This window comes from Phyllostomus hastatus, unplaced genomic scaffold (genome assembly GCF_019186645.2).
Source record: "Phyllostomus hastatus isolate PE091 unplaced genomic scaffold, TTU_PhHast_1.1 phas_scaffold_585, whole genome shotgun sequence".
Classification (NCBI taxonomy): Eukaryota; Metazoa; Chordata; class Mammalia; order Chiroptera; family Phyllostomidae; genus Phyllostomus; species Phyllostomus hastatus.
In genome coordinates this window covers 1580748-1604967 of record NW_025334037.1, presented here as the reverse complement: position 1 = coordinate 1604967, position 24220 = coordinate 1580748, and the positions used below count along the sequence as shown (strand labels likewise).

Here is a 24220-nt window from a genome sequence, read left to right as displayed (position 1 = left end):
CTGCTGATCCTTGCCAACATTCTTTATTTTAAGTTGGCCTCATATTTTGTGAGATAAGTGAACTGAGACATCTAACAGAAACTACACAATAGTGTTCAAATATTTCTATGCCTTACAAATTTAAACATATTCTTGATCTAATATTGAGAATGGTAAGAACAGAAACTTTAATAACAAATAGCAGTCTCTGACCTCTATCTGATATTCCAAATTATTGTGCACTGTTAGTGTGAATTTGGCTTAATTTAACTTAAACTCAGATTTCTCTTTCCAAACACCAAATGCACTTGGGAAAGGACAAACACTGTTGGCTTAAGGTCATGTCCCAGAAATAACTGGGCCAGTGGGGTGCTTTGGTAGTTTTTTAGCAGCTGTAATGCTAACATTCGTATATCTCAAAAGCATTCATAAAGCAAGCATGTCACTGCTTCTGTGTGTGTAGTCTGAAGGAGTCTGTCTCTGAGCCCCAGGCTAGAGACAAGTAAGATGTAGATGGACCAGCTCTTCACAAGCTTTAAAGTGTTATGCAGATGTCGGTTACTATTATTGTTTAATTCCTTACCCTATTAGGAAACCCCTCTTAATCCCTTAGTCAGCCATGTATTCACATATAATGTTTGGCTCCCACATGGACAAGGAAATCTAGCTCTGTATTTTGACTTTGGACACTCCATCTCCTTCTCCCAAAGAGCAGAAGAAAAGAAATGTGTCAGAGTATTAGTGATATGATTTGAACATTCATAGCTGAGGACTTATAGGTACTCTGGTTAATAATTTGTTGTAACTGGCAACCAAAAGGGATGGAGCCACAAAAATAAATAAATGCAGTGAAATGTCAGTGGTGAGAAGTGTATCCATCTGTGCTTTGCTGTTGCTTCCTTGGGTTTGTCACTTGGTCCCAGGCCTGCTGGATCTGGGTAGAAAAGATTAGGTTTTGTTTGTTGTTATGTTTTGTGTATATGTTTTCATTTTTGCTGATGCAGGTATTTAATAGATGAATGATTAAAACATTTTCCATGTTTTTTGAAGCACATGTGAAGTAATAGATTTGGATTGTGTTGCTTGTTTTTTAGGACAAGCTCCCTGGTGACCAGTATCAGGAGAAGACGGCAATGGACCTGGCAGCCGAGCAGCTCCGCCTTTGGCCTACTCTGAGCAAGTCAGCTCAGCAGGAGCTGGTGCAACGGGAGGAAAGCACTGTCTTCAGTCAGGCCATTCACTTCGCAAACCTCATGGTCAACCTGCTAGTTCCACTAGATACAAGTAAAAACAAGCTCCTGAGAACATCAGCACCAGGAGACTGGGAGAGTGGGAGCAACAGCATTGTGACAAACAGGTACCGAAATGTGGACACGCAGAGACCCTCCTGTTCTTCCCGGCTTAGCGGAGACTATGAAGTATTTTGGACAAATGTTGCTGTACCTGTTTCAGAAATTAACTATTTCCAGACTTGCTCAGCTGTTTTCCACTAAAAGACCTTCACTTCATTCGACTCTTCTTAACCACCACCCATACTTCCTTCTCCTTCATGACCTGATTTTTCCAGCGTCTCACCCACCACTGATCCAGCCCTTCAGTTACTTTCTGCCGTAGCAATTTATAAGCAGCGCTTTGGAAAATTACTAATAAGCTCTTTCTTGCTAACATGGTTGTTTCTTGGCCCTCTGTTCCTCGTTTGTCCATTGTGTTTGCCTGTGATCATGTCCCCAGCTGTGCTGTGCTCAGCTCCACAACAAATTTTCCTACCACTGAGAACAAAACCCAAGGCCTCACAGGGTCTGGCCCCTCACTACCTACCGCTCTGACCTCATCTCCTGTCATTTTCTAGTCAGCCAAACTTGTCTCTCTGCTAAGGCTAATGCCAAGCACTCTAAGCATAATACTGCCTCAGGGCCTTTGTACTTGTCCCACAGTCTGGAATACTTCCCTGGAAATGGTCAGGAGAATCACTCCTTAACTTCATTTCGTTCTTGGCTCAGATGTCACCTACTCCGTGAGGCCTCCCTGACTTCCCTATCTGAAGTAGCACGTCCATCATTCTTTCTCTTTCCTTGTTTTTTTCCCCCTTCATGATGTTTTCTACAACCTGAGTTACATAGTGAGTGGCTCAAGCACCACGTTCTTTAATGCTTTGGGATGAGCTGATGGTCATATTCGCTGCTTGGCTTCACTTTAACACTGATTCAGCTGGTGCAATTGGGTTTGGGGGAAAGAGAACTGAGTAGGTTAGAAGAGGCAGGTGAGTCTTCTCCATGATTGACTGTCTAAAAGAGGCAGGGGGTGGGCCACTTGAACAGTGGGAACTGAGTAACCAACAAGGGCAGGGATTGAGCTTTCACATCTGCCACACTTCAGATTTACTCCCTTCTCTGGCATGGTTTTATCACCTACAGAAGAATGATGGTTTCGGAGTGACCAAAAGGGTTGTGATGCACTCAGAGCAACATAAATATTGATAAGAGAAGGGTTCTCAGGACGATATGGTTCTTCCATTTAGAAGCGTGTGCTGTTTGCTAAAAATAGTTCTTTTACTTTGCCTACCAGCTAAATGTCTCCCAGTTGCCAAAGGCCAAAGATAGCTGTGTTATTTTGACTCTCTGTAGTAGTTAACTTAGGACAAGTTTTTTTCCCCAAAGTTTTAAGTATCAAATAATAAATGAAAGAGTCCCTTTTTGCTTTATCTTCTGTGGTTCCTGGGTTCCCTTTAGGAGAGTGACAGAAAGTATTCCTTATCAAAAAAAAATCTGGGTCCAAAGAACAATCCCTGACAGTAGCTTCCTCATGTGGGCAAGCGGAATGTTTGACCATTATCACTCACAAAGGAGCCCCGGCGCTAAGTGAGCCTTCTGTGAGTAGAAGTTTAAATTGCTGTGGAAATTAACCGTGATATAGTACTCATTTGCCATATTTTGAGTACTGACCATGATTTCTCTTCCTGACTCTCTCAGTATTGCAGGGAGTGTAGCTGAGAGCTATGACACGGAAAGCGGGTTTGAAGATTCAGAGAACAATGACATCGCCAATTCTGTGGTGCGTTTCATTACACGGTTTATTGACAAGGTTTGTACAGAGAGTGGAGTTACGCAGGATCACATCAAGAGCCTTCATTGCATGATACCAGGTAATCATTCTGCAGATATTAGAGAAACAGAATATTGGAGATCTTTGAGTAAGAACTGTTCTTACAGGTCTACTTCCAGTATAACACCTGTGATGCTTGTCCTCCTATAGTTTAGCCATGCTGTTTACAGTCCTCCCTTGCTATCCATGGAGGACTGGTTCCGGGATCTGTTGATGCCCAAGTCCCTCATAGAAAATGGCATAGTATTTGCATATAACCTACATACATCCTCCCGTCTACTTTAAGTCATCTCTAGATTATTCATAATACTTAATACAGAGTAAATGCTATGTAAGTAGTTGTCGTACTGTATTGTTTAGGGAATAATGACAAGAAAGTCTGTGCAGATTCAGCATGGCCGCAGGCATCATAGACCTAACCATGTAGTATATTCAACAACAATGTAACTTTTTAAAATACTTTTGATCCATAGTTAGTTGGATCTGTGGATTTGGAACCCACAGATATGGAGGGTCAACTGTACTTATATCTGATTAGCTTTTTCAAATATTTTAAAATTGTGGTAAAATATAATAACAATTTGCCGTTTTAAACCATTTTCAGTATAAAACTCAGTGGTGTTAATTACATTCACAATATTATACAATCTTCACCACTCCACTATGTATTATAAAACTTTTACATCACTCCAAAACAGACACTCTGTACCCATTAAGCAGTAATTCCTCATTCTCTACTCCCTAGCTCCTGGTAACCTCTAATCTGCTGTCTGTCTCTATAAAGTTGCCTATTCAGGATATTACATATAAGTGAAATCATATAGCATCTGTCCTTTCGTGTCTGGCTTATTTAACTTTGCATGATGTTTTCAGGGGTCATCCATGTAGTACCGGTTATCAGAACTTCATTCCTTTTTCTTGCTGAATGATAGTCTATTGTACCGCATTTTGTTTATCCATTCATCTGTTGATGGACACTTGGATTGTTTCCACCTTCCGGCGTTTGGGAATAGTGGTACTCTGGATCTTTGCATATAAGTGTCTGTGTAAATCCTTGTTTTCAGTTCTTTTGGGTATATCCCTAGGAGTTGTTGCTGAATCTATATTTAACTCTTTGAGGAACAACCAAAATATTTTTACTTTTCAAATTTAAAATATCCAGAGTTTCTTATAATTCTGCATGTTTTGTGCTCTTTCATTTTGAATACTCTGACTCATCCTAGGAATTGTGGCTATGCACATTGAGACCCTAGAAGCAGTACATCGGGAGAGTAGAAGACTTCCACCTATACAGAAGGTAATTATTTCAGACCACATGCTTTCAGGGCATAACATCTCTTTTTTAAAACAGCAATAATAGACTCTTGTGCCCCAGCAAGTACCTTCTCCTAACCTTTTACAGAGACCAGCTCCAGTTTTAATGATGCATAAAACTTTCAGAGGAGTCCATCGCATAGGTCCTCATAAAAAGGATACTGAATAGTGGATTCAGCAAAGGAGCAATAGTAACCTCTTGTTGAGTCTGCTTTTATAGGCAGAGCATAAATTATGAACATTCTAACTTCCAAGCTCAAGCCAAGATTTTATGCCCTGCCTACTTCCAAAAAAAAGGACTTAAGACTATCACCATAAAAATGCCAGGTCCTTACATCTGTATACATTACAAGCATACATCACAAGTATCTGGGAAGTCTATTAAAAATTGAGAGTCCTGCACCCTACTCCAGCCTCCTGGTTTCTTATTTGCCAGCTGGAGTACCCTGGGACTTAGCCTGGGAATCTCTGCTTTAACAAGCCTCCCAGGCAACCATTTTGCAGCTAGCCTGGCACCGGTCAGACCGTCTTCAGGTTCAGTCTGTGGGTTAGGGTTCAGACAACAAAATCGTTAAATTCAAAGGAGAAATCAGAAGCCAGATGCATAGGAAAGATAATTCTGTCAGAAATCTGAGACACAGTGTTCATTATACTTTGGCTTTACATTTAGCTCTTACATTGGTCTTAGAGCCAAGAAAAAGAATAATGCTTGATTTATATAGTTTTTATTTAAAAAGTAACATACTAGCTCTTCAGGAAAGATGGATTTTTTTTCTATTACTGAATTCTTCAGAGGAGAGTATCATGTGGTTCCTTATTTCCCAATATGTATAAACGTTCATTACTTGGCCACTTACTGTATTAATCTTGAATAAGGGCCAAGAAAGGTGGATCTTTTTAAAGACACATCCATTTTTTTAAGTAATTGGTTTTTCAATTTACAAATATAATAGTGCTCTTTGTATAAAATTGAAGCGTTAAAGAAATACACATTGTACAAAGTGAAAGCCTCGCATGGTCTTGCCCACCCCACCCCACCACTACCCTTAACCATGATGGCCACCACCTTGGACAGTTTGGTTCATAGTCTCAGATTTTCTTTTTCCAAAAAAGAGATCATAATATATATACTTGTTTGGAATTTGTTTTTTACCTAACAGTGTATTCTGAATATCATTCTATGTTAACACTTAAAGATTCATGTCATTTTTTGAATGACTGTATTGAATGCATGTTTCAAACATTTTAGTAATTTCCAGTGGCTTCCTTTTAATAAGTGATGCTGCAAAGAATCTTTTCACACATGCATGCAGATATGACATTTGTGCCTCTTCCCAAATCTGTTTTCTCATTTGGCTGTTTGGGAAGTCTGGCTCAGGCTTTTTAGATCTGTAACAGGAAGATAACCTTGTCTAAGTGTTGGAAACCCCACAGGAGTAATGTTTAAAATACTTTTTCTGTGGTTAGCCCAAGATCCTTAGACCTGCTCTACTGCCAGGGGAAGAACTTGTTTGTGAAGGTCTTCGCGTCCTGTTGGATCCTGATGGAAGAGAAGAAGCCACTGGAGGCCTTCTCGGAGGGCCTCAGCTGCTGCCCGCAGAAGGAGCCTTGTTCCTCACCACGTACAGAATTCTGTTCAGAGGGACTCCCCATGATCAGCTAGGTACGTCTCATGTTATGCCATCAGCACCTGGATATGTAGGTCCTACGTGAGGACTTGACTCCATCTGTGTACAGTGATTTGCAGATCATTTCAGATTCAAAGTGAGCCTTATGCCCCACAGGGGTTTTTTAGAATACTTTTGTCTATCACAGCTAATGATAATTTGGATCATAGATTCTTACTTGGAGAACCAAGGGTATCTTCTTAACAGTAAATTCACCGAAATGATCATAATTTCACTGGCAGCATATTGTGACCTCAGAATATTCACAGTATCTGGTTGCTAACACTGCCCTTTGCCGATTTGCCCCACCATTCTGAGTCCTACAGATAACTGTACAGCTAACTTTTTTGGAACAATGTGCTAAGCACCACGGGATTGTACTGCACCAACTAACTAACCCCACCTCCCTCTCATCCCATTTCAACTAACCCCACTTCCCTCTTAGCAGGCAACTTCTGTTCACTACATTTCCTCAACTTCCATTTCTATTTTCTATTACCCTACACAATCTTCTATGTTAGAAAAGAATAGCATGTCCTATCAAGTCTGAATCATCTCTTTAAAATCACTAGTCTCTCTACAAACTGTTCTAGTTGATGGAAAAACTTATACTGGGTTTGGGTAAAGCTGTTGGACTACAAGTCAAGCAGCTCAGGTTTAGACTGCTGTGACCAGTCTTGGTTTCTTAGGTCCCCTAACCTCTCTAGGTTTCCGTTTCCCCTTTGTTACAGTGAGTGAATTGAGCCTGATTAGTGATAATGCAGTGGTTCACAAACCTTGGCTGATGAATTTGAATTATCTAGAAAGCTTAAAAAAAAAAACCTCCCTTGCTGATGTGGCTCTGTTGGTTGGAATGTTGTCTCATACACCAAAAGGTTGTGGGTTCAATCCCCGGTCAGGAAGTATATGGGAGGCAACCAACAGATGTTTTTCTTTCTCTCTCTTCCTTCCTCTCTCTGTAAAACCAGTAAATATATATTTTTTAAAAATACCAGTTCTGGGCCCAACCCTCAAACAATTGAATTAAAATCTGAATTAGGATCCTAAGAATGCAGAGACCTAGACATCTGTGTGTTTTTAACCCCAGAAGTGACTGTGACATATGCTGAGGACTGGGCACTATTGGAACAAGTGGTCACTGAAGTTCCTCCCTCACCTGAAATTACTATCCGTCAACACCTGCTGATTGCACACTGTGTGCCATGCATTTTGTTACACAGTAGAATTCAGATATATGCAGTGTAATGTCTTGGAAAAGCTCATAGTTGTATAGCTCTTGTGTGGGGGGAATCAAGATAGTTCATTACCTCGGTCATGAAAGATTGCTTACTGCACAGTAAGCAAAAAGTTCATAAATTTCAATAAACAAAATGAATATGGGAATAGTTGTGATTTTTTAAAAAGAGTGAAAATAGAGTAAAATTTATTAGCCCTCTCCTGTCAAATTATACATAAATTACATTTGTATTTGAAAGCATACATATTTTTAAAGGACACTATGCAGCCAGTGCTTATGACTTTTTGTATTTTGATTTTTGTGAGTTCAGTGACCATAAACATACATATTGGGCATATAAATATATGAAACCGTTGGTCATTTAAATTGCTCTGACTTATTTATTTCAAGCAGATCAATGGCATACTTAGTGTGAAAGCTGTATAGTCCTCTTGTTTCATCCTGTCAATTTGGGGGTTAATTTCACTTTTTTTTTTTTAGAGAAAACCTTTTTATTTGCCTCTTTCAGTTTATTTCTCTTCTTAAATTTTTAATGTACTATTTGTCCTTTAGAAATAGTATACATGGAACTCTGATCATTTTAGATGTGTTCTGTAAAAGAAGGTGTTGAATACATCCATGAACTTATATCCCATGTACATCCTGATTTTGTTTAGCCTCTGGGTATGAGCTTAACATGAAAGGATAATCAGAATATTTCAGGTTAGGAATTGACAGGTCCAAGAAATAAGGAATTCTAGTAATGATGAGTGGATAAACATATTGCCACTTAAGTCCCATAAACCTGATCCAGAGGTCACCCCTCTGGCCTACGAGCTGAGGGCCTTCCCTGTTGTTGTCCCTGTTCTGTTCCTGGTGTGGCTGTCAGAACTGCCCTCCCTGCACCCCTCTGCAAATCCAAACCTACATCTCTTCAAAGCTCACCTTCCCTCTCACTTCCTCCAGGAATCATTCTGTGGCCATCAAACGTGCAGAAGTCTTTGCCCTTCTGAAGTATGTAAAGCCTTGTTCCCTCAAACCTGGGAGCTAATAACATGTTGTTATATTCCATGTGTGACTCCCCTGCCCCATGGGGAGCTCAGCGCTCTCCAAGGGAGGCTTCATGTGTGACGCTCCTTCCCAAGACTCTCCTCTCCATAACCCCAGACAGTTGATAAATTATTTTCCCCTTTTTGATTTAACACTTATATTTGTAGAAATCTTGGGCCTAAGCCCAGTCTTGTATCTCCAAAGGCACATACATGTAGTACAGTACCTTTCAACACATATAGAAACACACTTTAAAAACCTTTCTCTTCTACTTTATTTTTACATTAAAATCATAAATGTCTTTTCAATATTTGAAGGTACTTCTGTTTTTCTGCATAAAACCTACCCTTCCTGTAAGATTGCCTTAATCCAGGTGACCTTGTGTGACACACAGAGGTTGGGAAGAATAGAACAAAGGGAGGCAGGCTGTGACTGTTCCTCTACTCTGAGAAAGGGTTGTGTCTCAGGGTGAATGGCCATGCAATAAAATGAATGAATGTGAGTCCAGAATCATGGCATTTTCTCTCTCTGCATGCTTGGGCCTGGCCCTGTCCAGATGCATTTCTCCAGCAGAGGCTGACAGAATGAGCAGCAGAGATGCTAGAAATGCGCAGGAACGTGCTGTTGCTGAGTCTGTGCCCTGTCTTCCTGTAGTTGGTGAGCAGACGGTTATGCGAAGTATTCCGATTGCCTCCATCACCAAGGAGAAGAAGATCACAGTGCAGAACCAGCTACAGCAGAACATGCAAGAAGGGCTGCAGATCACATCGGCATCTTTTCAGGTATTAAGAAAGGGGGCCATTCTTCTGTTATTTAAAAGTTTTCTACAAAGGATGTCAGGGCCGCTTTCTCTGGTCATGTGGTCAGCAGTTAGTAGATGAGGAGGATCAGAGGGTCTGAGAGGATAATCTTCGACTGTGTAACACGTGAATAGTCTTGGGTTTAATCCCTCATTTCCTGAGCCCTGTGGCCAACTCAGAATATCAACAGATTATCAGTCAATATTCAGTGATCTTAGAAACTCACACACACACACAACTGACTTTTGTTCTCTGCCAAGTCCTGCCTCAGTTTGTGTTTGAGAAAGCCTTTACATAGAAATCAATTCCCTCAGCATCTGCTTCAGGGAGCTCTGAACCTATCAGAACTTGTGGAATTACTGGTGCAGACCAGACACTGGATGAGTGGTGTTTTCTTTGTTTTTTCCCTTGCTATTCTTAATGCTTTGCCTCTGACTTCTCAGGTTTCCAAGGGCTCCCATTCTTTCCTCACTCCTTCTGGTAGAGAAGCCCTCCCTGGTTCCTCCATGTGCTAATTATGGGAACGTGAGGCTGCAGATCTCTGGGCTGCAGACCTTCTCCCATCACCTGAGAGCAGCGACTTCCTGGAGACTTCTTTGCTGTCCCAACGGCCAAAGGACTCGAAATTAGAATATTGCTGGCTATACTGGTTAGGATTCCAGTCACCCTGAGTTTTTTCTTACTAGATTTATCATGTCTCAGGGTAGGAAGAGACCTGGTTAGGCCAAATTCCCTGTCTAGAATCAGCAGTTGAGAAGTGAGAAGGCCGTGTTTCCTCCTTCAGCCACTAGCAGTTAGCTTCCCTATCACATCAGAGAAAAGGTAGTTGGAAAGCAAGCCAACTTCAAGATACATGATTTTTCTTGCTAACTAAACATCTATGTCAATTAAACCTCTCTGAGCCATCATTTTTACTTTTGAAATTAAAAAATTGTATTGCATGACATCCAAGGTCCCTTCAACCTGCAAAACTCTTGCCATTTATTATTGTTATTTTTTTGTTACTTTAGGAATTTGGGGGAAATTATCTGGAATTCCTTAATGCTTCAGATGTGTTTAATCTCTTTGTTTCTAGTTGATTAAAGTAGCGTTTGATGAAGAAGTGAGTCCAGAAGTAGTAGAGATCTTTAAGAAGCAGCTGATGAAGTTCCGTTACCCTCAGTCCATTTTCACCACCTTTGCTTTTGCTACTGGGCAAACTACCCCACAAATAATTTTACCCAAACAGAAGGAAAAGAACACTTCCTTTCGGTAAGAACACCATCCGCTCTCTTCACTTTAGCCCTGCACAGTCGACTATTGGGGGAGTGGCCTGTCCTTTGGGTCAAGGCGTAACGACTGCTCTCTTCCTTTGCCATTCTGTCCAGCCCGCTGGACCAGACTCAGAAGGCAGCATTGATATTTGTAACAGTTTTCAAAAATGAGAGCTACAAGAGGCTTGACTCCCGTGTCTATGCTCATGATCCATTTTTACATGTGAAATTCTATTTTCTTTTTTTCCATAAAGATCATTTTCTGACTGCCTTTGAGCAATCCATTCAGTTTTCAGTAATATCGAGGCCTAGTAGACAGTTTTGCTTTGATTTAGAAATGGAAGCCTTTATTTTTTCTTTTTATTTTTTTGTAACTTTTTGTTTTAAATACAATTTCAAATTCACAGAAGAATTACAGCCTCGTACAAAGAATCCTATGTACGCTTTATCCGTATTCACAACTGTTTATATTTGCTCCATTTTCTTTATCATTCTCTCGCACACGTTTTTTCTAAACCATTTGATTTACAGACGTAATGCCTCTTTATTCTAAAATACATCAGTCTGTATTTCCTAAGAATAAAGATACTATCTTATGTAACCACAGTGCAGTAAGCACAACCAGGAAATTTGATTGGTATAAAACTTACATTTCCCGAGTTCATATTCAGATTCTGCTGATGATCCTTTGTAACTCCTTGTTTTTCCTGCCTGGCAAAGGATCTAGTCCAGGATCAGGCATTGTGTTTAGTTGTCATATTTATTTAGTAGAAGCCTTAGTTTTCTAACAAAAATTTTTAGGAATGTATGTTGAAATATAAATTTTGGTTATTACAATTGCTTTAAAATTCTCAATTAGTGATAAAATATAGGGGCTAATATTTCAGTTCTTTAATCATTAATCATCTGAAATTTGGGTATCTGCCAATATAAATTACGTATTAGGGAGTAGTCTGCAGACTTTAAAGAAAAAAAGATTTTCCTTTGCCTGAAAGTGAGTTATGCTGGGCATTGTAGGAGAGTCGAGGTTCCAGACAGCATGTCATTTCCCAGTTGCCTAGGTAGCTACCTGGAGCATTTAACAGTGATGAGCGAAAGAGAACACACATATCCAGGTATGATAGGCTGAAGCATGAACAGCTTTCTAGACGTTTAAAACTGAACCAAGCATTTTGTCTTAGCACTGTGTAGTCACCGAGGAGCCTTTGATAATCATTATCCCAGCCCTGTGGAAGAAGCAAAGCTTCTTAGGGTGTTTCATGGGTAGAAACCATCTGGGAAAAAATTACATATTCATATATATAAAGTTAAGCTTATTATATCAAGTTTATACTATCCAGCTACAAAAGAGAGATAGCAATTTAAAAATTTTAAATATCTTAAAACTGTCTTTTTTTAAAAGAAAAGAATTTATTTATTTTTGCAGAGAGGGGAAGGGAGGGAGAAAGAAAGGGAGAGAAATATCGATATGCGAGAGAAACATCGATCTGTTACCTCTCACACACCTCCAGCTGGGGACCTGGCCCGCAACCCAGGCCTGTGCCCTGACCAGGAATTGAACCAGTAACCTTTTGTGTCTCTGGCCAGTGCCCAGTTCACTGAGCCACACCAGCCAGAGCAGAATTGTCTTGATTATATAAAACAAAACTATCGCTGTAGTTGGAAAGATTTTACAAAAGTCACATTGAACTTAAGTTATACTTGAAATGATTCACAATAGGCTTTAATTTAGGAAATACCAGTACTTTATGATTTCTAACAGTTATCTAAAATATATTTCATAACCTGCAGATTTAGATTTCAAATGACTAAAGACAGGTCTGATACAACTATTTGACAATAAAAGAATCGTTATCACTTTTCACCAGATGATAAGAAAACACAAAAAGAGTTCTATTCTTTGTGGTAGAAAAGAATGTAATAAAAAACAATCTCAGTTGAAACCTTCATCTCAATATGATTATTTAGGAAACAGGTTCTTTGTTTAATGCTCTGGATTATAAATAACCTCTACCCAGATTTTCTGTCAGCAAGAAAAGGTAAACTATATAAATAAATAAATTACTTTTAGGTCCATGTGATTTACACACTAGTGTCCCTTTAATTAAAGCTGATTCTCCAAAGGATGCTCAAATTTCTGATTTCTTATGTTTTTCTCCTCACAAAAAGGGGACATGTGTTATTCTTTTCTGTGTTTCAAAAGGTTTACACTGTCAGAAGGTACAGCACCAAGCATAGCACTCAGAGCATTTAAGAAGTGAGGTGTTGCCAACTGCAACTGTCATATGATCTCAAAGAAAAGCCTATGAGTGAGCAGGGCTTGCATCAGTGGAAGGAGCCAGCCGGCTTCCTCACAGGATGTCCACAGCATCATTTGCGGGAACCGGACGAGGCAGTAGTGTGGATAACCAGAGTGGGTTAGGGCCTGATTGACCAGAAAGCCAAACTGAGGAGTTTAGATTCGGGGTGAGAAGTACTTGTGTCCCGCTCTAGGTTCTTGCACTTTCTACCTAAAACAGTGTTCTGATGGCAACAGTGTTTTCTTGGAAATTAGTCTGCTGCCTTGTAAAATGTAATCTAAAGAAGGAGAGCCTTAATGCAGGTCTGGACAATACTAGTAGCTGTGGAAATGGAGGAGACACAAGTTGAGCTTTGGGGCCATCAAAAATATGAGTGATATCTTCATACAAATTGACATTCTCTTTGGTTTTATGGCTTGTAGCACCTTCTCAAAAACGATTGTGAAAGGTGCCAAAAGGGCAGGGAAAATGACCATTGGGCGTCAGTACTTACTGAAGAAGAGGACAGGGACAATTGTGGAAGAGAGAGTGAATCGTCCCGGGTGGAATGAAGAAGATGACATATCTGGTATGTGAGAACTTGTTTTTCCTTCATGAATGGATTTTGTTCTTTCTCCTTATATGAGTAAGAATAAGACACTGAGACTAGTTGCACTTAAACCTGACTCACAAAAACCTAGATATCATAAGAAGATTGGAGGCACATATTAGCTTCTTAGAACTTAAAAAGAAAATCCCAATATTCCATTGTTTGGGTAAGATTTTGTTAAATTATACTTTTCCTTTACTAAATCTGTAGAACTGATTAGCCAAGGTTATATGGGTCTTATTAAAGGGAGAAAGAAAGAAACCCCACTGCATAAGAAATTGAGTTATAAAGTAATCCCCATACCTTATCACTATGGATTAAGAATAAGAAGCTAAGAACATTGGATATTTGCAATTAAAGATTTGGGTTCTTGGTCAGAATATTGTGGATGTTCATAATCCAAGTGAAAGACCTAAGACAAAGAGAATCTTAGATGATTTTTTAAAATGCCTGCTAAATATTTAAAAGGACAGAATCTGGGAAACTGAGATACTTCTTAGTCAAGAAAACAGGCAGAAAACCAGTAGCAAACCACTTGATTGACTGTTTTCTATTCCTGACCCCAGTATCGAGTATGTTTATGGCATTAACACTAGAGAGAATAATTTAATCTAGTAGAGAAGCAGGATGCCATTGTACCCTTTTCCTTCTCAGGATTTTAGAATCAATCATCAGTGCTTATACAGTTATAAAATAATAATAATAATAAGCCTTATCTTGAGAGAGATCACTGGCTAAAGGTCTCCATTTTAGTATGTGTGCTTACAAGCTTGCCCCCGGCAACAGTGAAGAGACTCACCATTCCATTACTGAAGTGACCATTTGTTGGAACCCTGGTCTCTGCACAGTCACATGGAAAGCCCTAAAAAATGATTGCTACCCATCACTAGTGACTCTTCTAGTTCAACATGTTTTTGATATCATGGAACAAAAACTATATTCTGTGATGGTTATTCTGCCAAAAGACCAAATTCTATCATGTTCCTGGCTCCTCTGAAAATAAAAAGGCTACACAAAACTGATACCTGATAATATACTTGCATTGTGAAGTTCACAAACTAATACACAAAGTTGTATATTTGTGGTATTTATAAGGATAAGCTGTTAGGTTGGGGTTTTTTTTTTCTTTTATGGAAGAGAGCCATATTTTTCCCTTTGACATTATAACTTTGAGAGCATTTCCAAAAATTTTGAAAGCTTTGACTTCTCTTACTTTATAAATAAATAGAAAAGTAAATTCAGAGAATTAACAATAGAATTTTTATTAGTTAGAACCTATAGTACCAATTATTAAAGTGTCTTTTTTAATCCTCCCTAAAATACTTCATTATTGGGTAAATTCTTCCACATCTAAAACCTGTGATTGCAAAATTGTAAGGGGGTTTCTCTTGTATACCAACCACATCCTCTGACAAAAATATTTCCACAAGAAAACTATACCTCTCTAAGAGAGATCTTTTCCCACTACTGAACTTCTGCTTAATCTAGAAATTTCTAAGAAAAATTTGTGCTTTGAAAAGTTAACTGAAACCCAGGTGATGACTTTGTATAGTGGTTATATTAAAAATCATATTAGAGTCCTAAATAGAAATCATTATACTTTGGCATTAATAAGCAAGCCTGACTTAAAACTGCGAGTAATGAATTCAGAATCCTATTTTGTTAGACATATTGAGTTAATTCTGCTGACATTTTGAGTCAGTTGAGCTCCTGATATTTTATTTCTTGACTATTCATTACTATTCAGATTGTTTGAACATCATGACTTCTGCTAGAAGTTACATGATTCATGATATCCATGGATCTGTAGCCTTTATATAAACCTCTCTTGATTTAAGAAGCCTTTCCAAAAGGAAGTTTTTAATCTTCTACTTTGAGCTACATCATTTTTTTCAAAACCTCTTTCTGCCATCACAGTTTCAGATGACAGTGAACTTCCCACCAGTACCACTCTGAAGGCCTCGGAGAAGTCCACTATGGAACAGTTAGTGGAAAAAGCTTGTTTCAGAGACTATCAGCGTTTAGGTTTGGGAACCATAAGCGGCAGCTCTTCTCGCTCAAAACCAGAGTATTTTCGAATTACGGCTTCCAACAGGATGTATTCACTCTGCCGGAGGTTAGTGTGTTCAGGGGCTCCAAAAGAGACCTTCTTTCCTTTCTTCCTTTTGAGTCTTGAGTGGGCTGTTTGCATCCATAACCCAGAGAGAGAAAAATGTCAGAAGGTAGGAGCAAGTTCCCCAGGGATATGTGATTAAGAGACCCTTCATGCAGCATGAGCAAGCACCTCACTGGCATTCTCAGAAGTGCAATTACATCACTGAACAGTGCCTGTATTAGATCAGAAGGTGAGAGGTAACAATAGCTTTTGTCCCCTTTATGAATTCCTTTTACTTGTCGTTTCTCATTTGCCTCTTTTCTACTGTGCCAAAGGTAACTGAAGTAAGAGTAGGATTTTCCCAGACAGATAGGAAAGATGAAAGTCTGCTATTGGCCAGGGGACTACAAATTTTTCCTTTAAAAGACCAGATAGTACATATTTTCAGTTTTGCAGGCCATATGGTCTCTTGTTGCAGTTACTCAACTCTGCTCCAAAAGCAGCCATAGACAGTCAGCGAATGAAAGGGCGGAGCCAGTTTTGGCCCAAAGGCTGTAATTTGCTGACCCAAGTGTAGACAGGGTTTTCTTATGGTGTCTAATTAGAATATTTTCCAAGGAATATTACTCAAAGAATGTCAATGAACACATAATCTTTTTCTATTCTTACCTCTTGCTGTTTTGTCTATCTGTTAAGCCATGTGCCATGCTTTGTTTTTTAAAACTATATTTTTACCATCCACAGTTAAATCATTTCCATCTCCAGGGAAGTTATTTTCTTTGCATTTATAAATTTCTGTGTGGATAAGTAGAATAATCCTGTGAAGTACTTTGTAAATTGTAAGCCCTGTACATATATTAGAAAGTTGTCTCAGGGTTACTATTAGTTTCAACCCCACTGTTCTAGAAGAACTATAACGATCTCACTTTAAATGCCAATTGAAGTTTACAAATAGTACCAATGTGAAACTTGAAAAACAAGTTGGGAATATAGTTTGAGATTTAGGCAAAATAAAAAATTTGCATTGGGTACTGGAAGGTTGTGATTCTGTTGAGTGTGTAGTAATTGTCCTAGGTGCTCTGTCCTTCAGCTGAATTCTCTTTGTAGATCAGTGCAAGTGACAGTGTCAGGGAGTGATGTCCTGCCGTTCAGGAAGCTGGCTATCAGAATCGTGCCTGACAGTGAGAAAGTAGACCTCGTTTATCATTTCAGCCTATCAGAAACAGAATAAAAATGTAATAGAACACATATTATAAAGCATTTATGGTGATATAAAGTAATACATATTCCTCTAGCTTTCTTGCCTCCAAAGGAAGGCAAGAAAGAGATAAGAAAACATAGGAAAGATAGAACAAATAGAAAGCAAGTAGTAAGATGGTAAATTTAAATTCAGATATATTAGTAATTAAATTACTTATAAATTGACTAAATGTTCCAATTAAAATAAAAAGATTATCAGAATTTTTAAAAGCTTACTGCTGCTTTTTGAGGGATTTAATTAATATACAAGAATACTAAAGATTGAGAATAAAGAGATAGAACAAATACACCATGCAAAACTACCTTTAGAAAAGTTATTAACTATATAAGTATCAAAGTAGATTTTAAAGAAAAATTTTACTAGCAACAAAGACCAAGGTTAGTTTCACACAGGACAGTTCACTATGACCAAGTGGAATTTATCACAGGAAAACAGAACTGGCTTGACAGCTGATAATCAATCAGCATAAGTTGCCACATTAAAAGAATTAAGAGGAAAAATGTAAGTTTGTTATATACAGAAAATAATTTAATGATTTTTACAAAAAGAAATTTCAACAAATTAGAAAGGAAGCTTTTTAATCTAGTGTCTAAAAATTTTTACAGCAAAAGTTATTTAATGGTAAGATATTGAAAACTTTTGCTCTGGGAGTATGACAAGACAAGGATGCCCACTGTTACCTTCTATTTGCTGTTTCACTAGAGGTTCTAGGGCTTGAAAAAAGACAAAAATAAAAATTGAAAGGTATAAAGATGGCAAAAGAAAGAAATAAACCCGTTATTATTGGTAGATGACCTGATCATATGCATAGAAAATCTGAAGGAACCTACAGATAAATTTTTTAAATTAAAAAGTGAATTTAGTAAGGCCACAAGTATAAGACCATTATACAAAAATTAGTCATGTATATGCCAAATACAAATAATTAAAAAGTGAAATTTTAAGTAATGTTATTTTGGTACTACTGATATTATTTAGAGTAGCAGTAAAAACATTGAATACTTAGTAATAAATCTAATGAAAGAGGTGTAAGACCTCTACAGTGAACAGTCAAAACAATATTGAGGACCATTAAAGATATAAGTAAAAAGATATTTCATGTTCTTAGATTAGAATACTTAATACTCTAAAACTGATTTCTCCAAATACTGACATATAGATTTAGTGTCGTCTCAATCAAAATCTCAGAAAAATGTTTATGGAAATTGAAATGATAATTTTTAAGAGTTATATAAAAAATGCAAAGGCTAACAGTAGTCAGGATAGGTTTATAGAATAAAACTACAGGATATTTTAATAATACTACAGTATTGTTTTGTAAAGCTGCAGTAGTTAAGACGGCATGGGATTGGCACAAGGATAGATGAACAGCCCAGTGGAGCAAAATAGAGAAGCTAGAAAGAGTTCAACATATATGAACACTTGATTTAAGATAAAGACAGCACTTAAGAGCAGGGGGGAAAATGTTTTTTCAATAAATGGTGCTGGATATCCATACAAGACAAACACTTAATTTTGACCACTGCCTTATACCATAACAGAAAAATCAATTCCATTGGTCTGTAGATCTACAAGTGAAAGGTTAAAACAAAAAAGCTTCTAAAAGATAAAAGAATACCTTAATGACCTTACAATTTCTCAGGACAGGAAAAGCACTACCCATAAAGTAAAAGATTGATAAGAACTTCTGTACATCAGAAGACACCATTAAGAAAGTGAAAAGGCCATAAAAATGGCAAGAGATCTAAATAGGCACTTCACAAAAGAAGGTGTCCTGGTGGCCAAAGAATATCTGAAGAAATGCTCCACTTATTAGACTTCAAATAAACACAAATTAAAGTCCCAATGAGACTACTTTATATCTGCAGAAATGGCTAAAATTTAAAAGACCAACAAAAAATGCAGGAAGGGTGTTGAACAAGTGGAACTCTCACTCTGCCGGGACTGTCAGTGGGTTGAAAGACTTTGGAAGCTGTCCGGCAGCAGCTCCTAACATCCTAAACCCTAGTGAACATGCACACAGCCTGTTACCTGCCGCCTCTGCACCCGGGTGGGGTAGAATTCCCAACAGAAATGTATATATGCTCCCAAAAGAAATCTACAGAAATGTTCATGGAAACATTTTCTTACATAGTCAAAAAGTAGAAACCAGCAGTGGAAGAGGTAGCGCCATCACACAGTGGGGTGCTACACAGTGACAAAAATGAACAAACTACATTATATACGATAGCATGGATGGATCTGACAAACATAATGTCGAGCAAATGAAATTGAAACAAAAGAATAACTTCTATTGGTTCCTTTTTCTAAAATTCAAAAACAGGGAAAACTCATCCATGTTGTTGGCACCCAAGGGTAGGGATAATCTTTGAGGAGGAGTGGGAAATAGTGACTGAGAGAAGACACAAGGGTATCTCCTTGGATGCTGGGAATGGTCCACTTCTTGAGCTAAGTTAGGTGGTAGTGTTGTGGACTCATTTACGTCTTGAGCACTTGTGTTAGTTTTTTCTTTAAAAGCTTCCACGGCAGCTTCTGAAAGCCAGTCTTACCTACTGAGGCTTACACTGAAGCCCAGAGCTGATGGCTCTGGGTAGTGGGATAGGCTGGTTGGCAGGTAAATTGGACTTACCTTTCATCACCAAATGACACTCGCACTGAGAGTAGCCTCTGCCGGCCTTCAGACTCAACAAGAGTTGCCCAGCACTAGTGGTTGTCCAGCTGCCACTCAAACCCATGCCTGGGGACAAGAAAGTGTGGATCCTGTGTGTAGGAACCATGGTATGTGGTGCTCATGTCCCAGGGAAGGAGAGGACAGTCCACAAGGGGGGCAAGGAGTGAAGGGCATGCTGGTTCTTTCCCAGTTACTGAAGCAGCCCCTGAAGCCATTAAGCTACACTCCCTTATCTACTACACAAAATCAGTGTTATCTGCAAACAGCTGAGCTGGAAAGCAGATATTAAAGTGGGGTAAGAAATAGAGGGCCCTGATGATGGAACTGCTCTTCCAGTCTTCTGGGATGACTCTGTCTACAGAGAGACCTCTTCATCAGCTTCCTAGGCACCACATGCTAGGCTTTCAGAATGCTTCCACGGCATCGCTAGTTAGGTATGGAAAGTCATTCATTCACCAAAGTCCTTGAAGGTTATGATTTCCATGACCATAAACCAGATTTGCTCTTCCCCCTCTCAGCACTGGTGTGTATCAAGGTAGGGGATTAGAAATTCTGGAAGTAGATGGCTGTGGTTGCCCAGTATTGTGAACGTACTTAATGTTACCAACTTGTACACCTAAAACAGTTACCGTGTTAAACATTGTGTTAGGTATATATTACCACAGTTTAAAAAACCACATGGACAATATGGACTTAGAGGTGGGAGATTATTAATTAGAAATCTCTTTAGTGTGATATTTCTAAATGAACTAAAGGAAGGAAATGACTCTGAAACCTGACTATCTTCTTATACTTACTAATCTATAAAAACAAGGTACCCTTGTCTATTTTCCCAACATCATATTTTGTAGTTTTGTGAGCTATTTAAACTATTATCTTTTTAAACTATTATCAACATGTACTGTTAATAAAATATTTAAACTTTTTTCACAGTCAAGCATATTGCTCTTACACCAGAAATCACTTGGTTTTATTTTCAACCCTGTCACCATATCAGGCCATCTGATATTAGTATGCTCTAGTCTCTCGTCACTTCAGCGGTCTAACTAGGTGGCAGTTTGACCCGTCATTCTCATCAAGTTGGCATTAATACATTGATCTTACAATCTTTATTCCAAGTTGACGAAAAGTAGTATGTAAGGTAAGGGAGGTGATCAGTTTAACAGAAGCTTTTTAACAAATTCTGCATGCCATCTTTATTTTCTAAGCCAAGGCTCTTCAGCAAAAGTCTGCAGTAGCAATGAAAGGGGCTTATTTAAAAAAAAAAAAAAAAACCTACAAATTAGTGAATGAGTTAACTGTTTTCACCATTTAGGCCTTTTCTCTTTTTTTTTAGATTTTTTTATTTTATTTTTTTAGAGAGGGAAGGGAGAGAGAGAGAGAAACATCAATGTGCAGTTGCTAGGGGTCATGGCCTGCAACCCAGGCATGTACCCTAACTGGGAATTGAACCTGCGACACTTTGGTTCGCAGCCTGTGCTCAATCCACTGAGCTACACCAGCCAGGGCTAGGCCTTTTCTTCTCAACCCCTGAATAACTGATTTGAGACTGAGTTTAAAATACACATCTTACCTCTCAACCAATGCTTCTGAGTCTTAGAAAATGACTGTGGGAAATAAGCAATGAAAAATTTTTAAAAGAAATAAACCAGCTTAGAGATTTGATCTTAAAATAAAAAGAAAGGAAAATGACTATGGTGTTATGATATTCATATTTTTATATTCTCTCTCTCCCACTGTCCCCATTTCTTCTCCCTTCTCCTCTGCCTGTCCTTCTCCCTCACCCACCAAACCATTCTCTTTCTCCCTCCATGTCCCTGAAGCTATCCTGGCCTTCTAGTTGTACCTCAAGCTGTGCAGGACAGTAGTTTACCAAGAGTAGCCCGCTGCTACCGACACAATCGCCTGCCTGTCGTATGTTGGAAGAACTCAAGAAGCAGTACCCTGCTCCTCCGATCTGGAGGATTCCATGGGAAGGGAGTAGTGGGTCTTTTCAAATCTCAGAACTCCCCCCAGGCAGGTAAGCCTCTCTCTACAGCGCAATTATGATCCTTTCATTCCAGAGTATTCCTGAAACTACAGGAAGTAAAATCTGGGAATGCTGGTTGTTCCCTGTCGTCAGGCCTCACACCTGTGCCATACTCAACGTGTAAAACTTGAACAGGAATGACACTTGAAAATGTGGGGCTCCACTTTGAATTTGACATCTTAATATGTCTGTCTGTATTTGGATCTTAATAGAAATTAACATACCGTATTTTTCAGACTATAAGATGCACTTTTTTCTCCTCCCCACCCCGCCCCCCAGCAAATTTGGGAGGAATAATGGTTGTTAATGCTGCTGTTGAGTTCTGTTTACATTTTACATTGATGAAATAGGATGTTATATATGTTATTAAATACCACATTTTTTGCTTCAAAAATTTTTTTCCTGTTTTCCTCTAAAACCTGGGTGCATCTTATGGTCCAAAAAATACGGTAATAAAGTCTGGTTCTAGGCTGTTTTCATTTCAGCAGACCAAAATATCCACATATGGGAAATAAATTATACTACTCTTTTTCTTTTCTTCTGGGAAGCATTCAGATATATTTAACAGCTTCGGGGGCAAGTAGGGATTCTGTCCCGTGTGGTATGAGATACCCTGTTTCATTTTTGCAAGTCACACACACACAAAAACAAGTCAGCAAACCAGTGACCAAAGTGTTGTTTCAGGAGCTCCCAAGCATAGAGGTTTTTTAGAAGCTAGAAGTGGGCCAACTTAAGAAAACAAATAAAAAGTGCCGCTATCTGTCTTTCTGAGGGTACTTTTGAGCACCAAATCTGAGGTCTTAGAGTCAATCAGGAGCTGTATTTTGCTGAACTTTCTCATAACTTCCAGCTTGTAATAGATGCTCAGTAAAATTAAACAGTGGGCCACTAAGATATCAGATCCAATTTAGGGGTGGCTGCATTTTTTTCTTTTTCAAAATGAGGTAAGTCAGGTTCTATGGTTCAGCCAGTAAAACCATGTGCCTTTTGGTATCTCTTCTTCATTCTCGTCTGCTTCCCTCCAGAGAATAAAAAGCTGGCTAATGTGCCTCTGATCATTCAGTTGACTGAGGGCAGCACACACCCAACACTGTATTGTTACTATTGTATTTATTCTCCCTGGCTTTGAACTGTTTGTCCCTGAGGAATCCTCCCAAGCTGCTTAGTGGGTACAATAGAACATAGTGTATGTAAGTTAAATAAAGTGAGTGAGTCATTTTGGGAGCATTGATGAGCATATTACTGAGCTTTTAGTTGGAAAAAATGGAAACTATTTTACTCCATTAGTTTCTTATTTTTGAATCTAATATAAGTACTGTATTTTATATTTTTGAGCTTATCATTTGCTCACAGTTTAATATATTTGAAATCAGGATACATCTTATAATTGAAGTGATCAAAAAGAGTTATGTCCTAGTTTAAATGGCAGTTTTTATTCTTAGTACCTAAAATAATGGTACATTTCTTAATAAAACATAATGATGGCATCTTAAAACTGATCAAATATGAAATTCTAACTATTTCCTGTTCAGGTTTAAGAGAATTTGTTAATCTCGATTGTCCTTCTAGTCAGACCCTCCTGGTACCCCTTTACACAGTGTCTGGGCCCATTCAGGGGTTTCTGTTTTGCTCCCCACAAACCGGGCTCAGGCTCCCTCCCACCCAGAACTGCTCTCACAGTTGCTTCCCTCTGTGCATATTTTTTGCCCATATTTTAGAAGGGCCAGGGAATCTAGCAGTAGCTGCTCCTGTCTTCTCCCCGTCTTCCTCCACTCTTCCCACAAACAGCCCTTGCACATTCATGCCCCCTGTTCAGCCCACATGGCAGAATTGGAATAAAGCTGCTGGCGTCTGGGAAATTCCAACCTCTGCTCATTCTGGGATGCCAAGGGAATGCTCCATCCTCTATTCCTAAACAGGAGCAGGGGCAGGATGGTCGGGGGAGGTCATCAAGTTGTCGTCTTTGGTAAATCTTCATTGAGTGGCTCAGGTAATGAGAAACACTGCCTGCTCTTGGAAGAACAGCCCTGTGCCGGTTTTCCACACCTAGGAGGAGGATGAGGCAATCAAGAAGTAGGTGTGGTGAAACCAGTATCCAAGGAGGATTAGCCACTTGATAGTTTGGAGCTTTAAGTGGGGCTGGTTTCTGTATTTGGGTGTGGTAACTTGAAGACTGTATATAGAAAGAAAAAGGAAAAAAAACACATGTATAAAAGACTTTTATTAACATAGAGACAGGTTGTTTTATTCAATATCTTTTTCTTTTATAGCTCCTACCTCCTCTTTAGAATCTTCCAGCAGTATAGAACAAGAAAAGTACTTGCAAGCCATACTGAGTGCAGTTTCTGTCCATCAGAAACTCCGTGGCAATAACAGCCTCACCGTCAGGCCGGCACTTGCTCTGCCTCCAGGTAACATTTGATACTTTTGTTCTTGCCAGCTATGAAAAGTCAGATTCATTCCTAGGGCTAATCTCTTCAGTTATTTGCACTGTTCACCGTGACCCCTTAAAGTTTTACCTTGTGCAGCTATAACTTTGGTTCCTTTTAGTTAGAAATCAGGGCACCACTGTTAAATTCTAGTAAATAGTAACCAAATTTAGAGATTCAACTATTTCCTTTTCAAAAGAGTAATATGAGAGGAGGTGGGGAACATATATAAAGTCATCTGGGCATTTTTTTCCTAGAATCTATTTTATATAGACTTTAAAATATTATTAGAGTGTTAAGTACATAAGGTGAACATGTTTATTAAATGTATATTATTAAAATCATCATGTTTAAAATTCCTGAAATTTCTGCAGTCTTTTATGATTTGCAATAGAGTTTGTTTTCACTAGATTTGGATGAAACCATTAAGACTTGTACTAATATTTTGTTTCAGTTATCATGTGA

General features: G+C 38.7%; 1 protein-coding gene across 2 annotated transcripts in view; it reads left to right on the top strand.

Moving 5' to 3' along the window:
* The window catches only part of SBF2 (SET binding factor 2), a 408723-nt gene that overhangs the window by 338497 nt on the left and 46006 nt on the right, over positions 1 to 24220 (top strand). For both annotated transcript variants that reach the window (XM_045825232.1, XM_045825233.1), the window contains exons 19-28: positions 1074 to 1336; positions 2949 to 3121; positions 4305 to 4378; positions 5863 to 6058; positions 8983 to 9110; positions 10204 to 10379; positions 13104 to 13249; positions 15188 to 15386; positions 21121 to 21317; positions 23597 to 23737. In XM_045825232.1, coding sequence (XP_045681188.1) covers positions 1074 to 1336; positions 2949 to 3121; positions 4305 to 4378; positions 5863 to 6058; positions 8983 to 9110; positions 10204 to 10379; positions 13104 to 13249; positions 15188 to 15386; positions 21121 to 21317; positions 23597 to 23737 — 1693 coding nt within the window. The remainder of the gene's footprint in view (positions 1 to 1073; positions 1337 to 2948; positions 3122 to 4304; positions 4379 to 5862; positions 6059 to 8982; positions 9111 to 10203; positions 10380 to 13103; positions 13250 to 15187; positions 15387 to 21120; positions 21318 to 23596; positions 23738 to 24220) is intronic.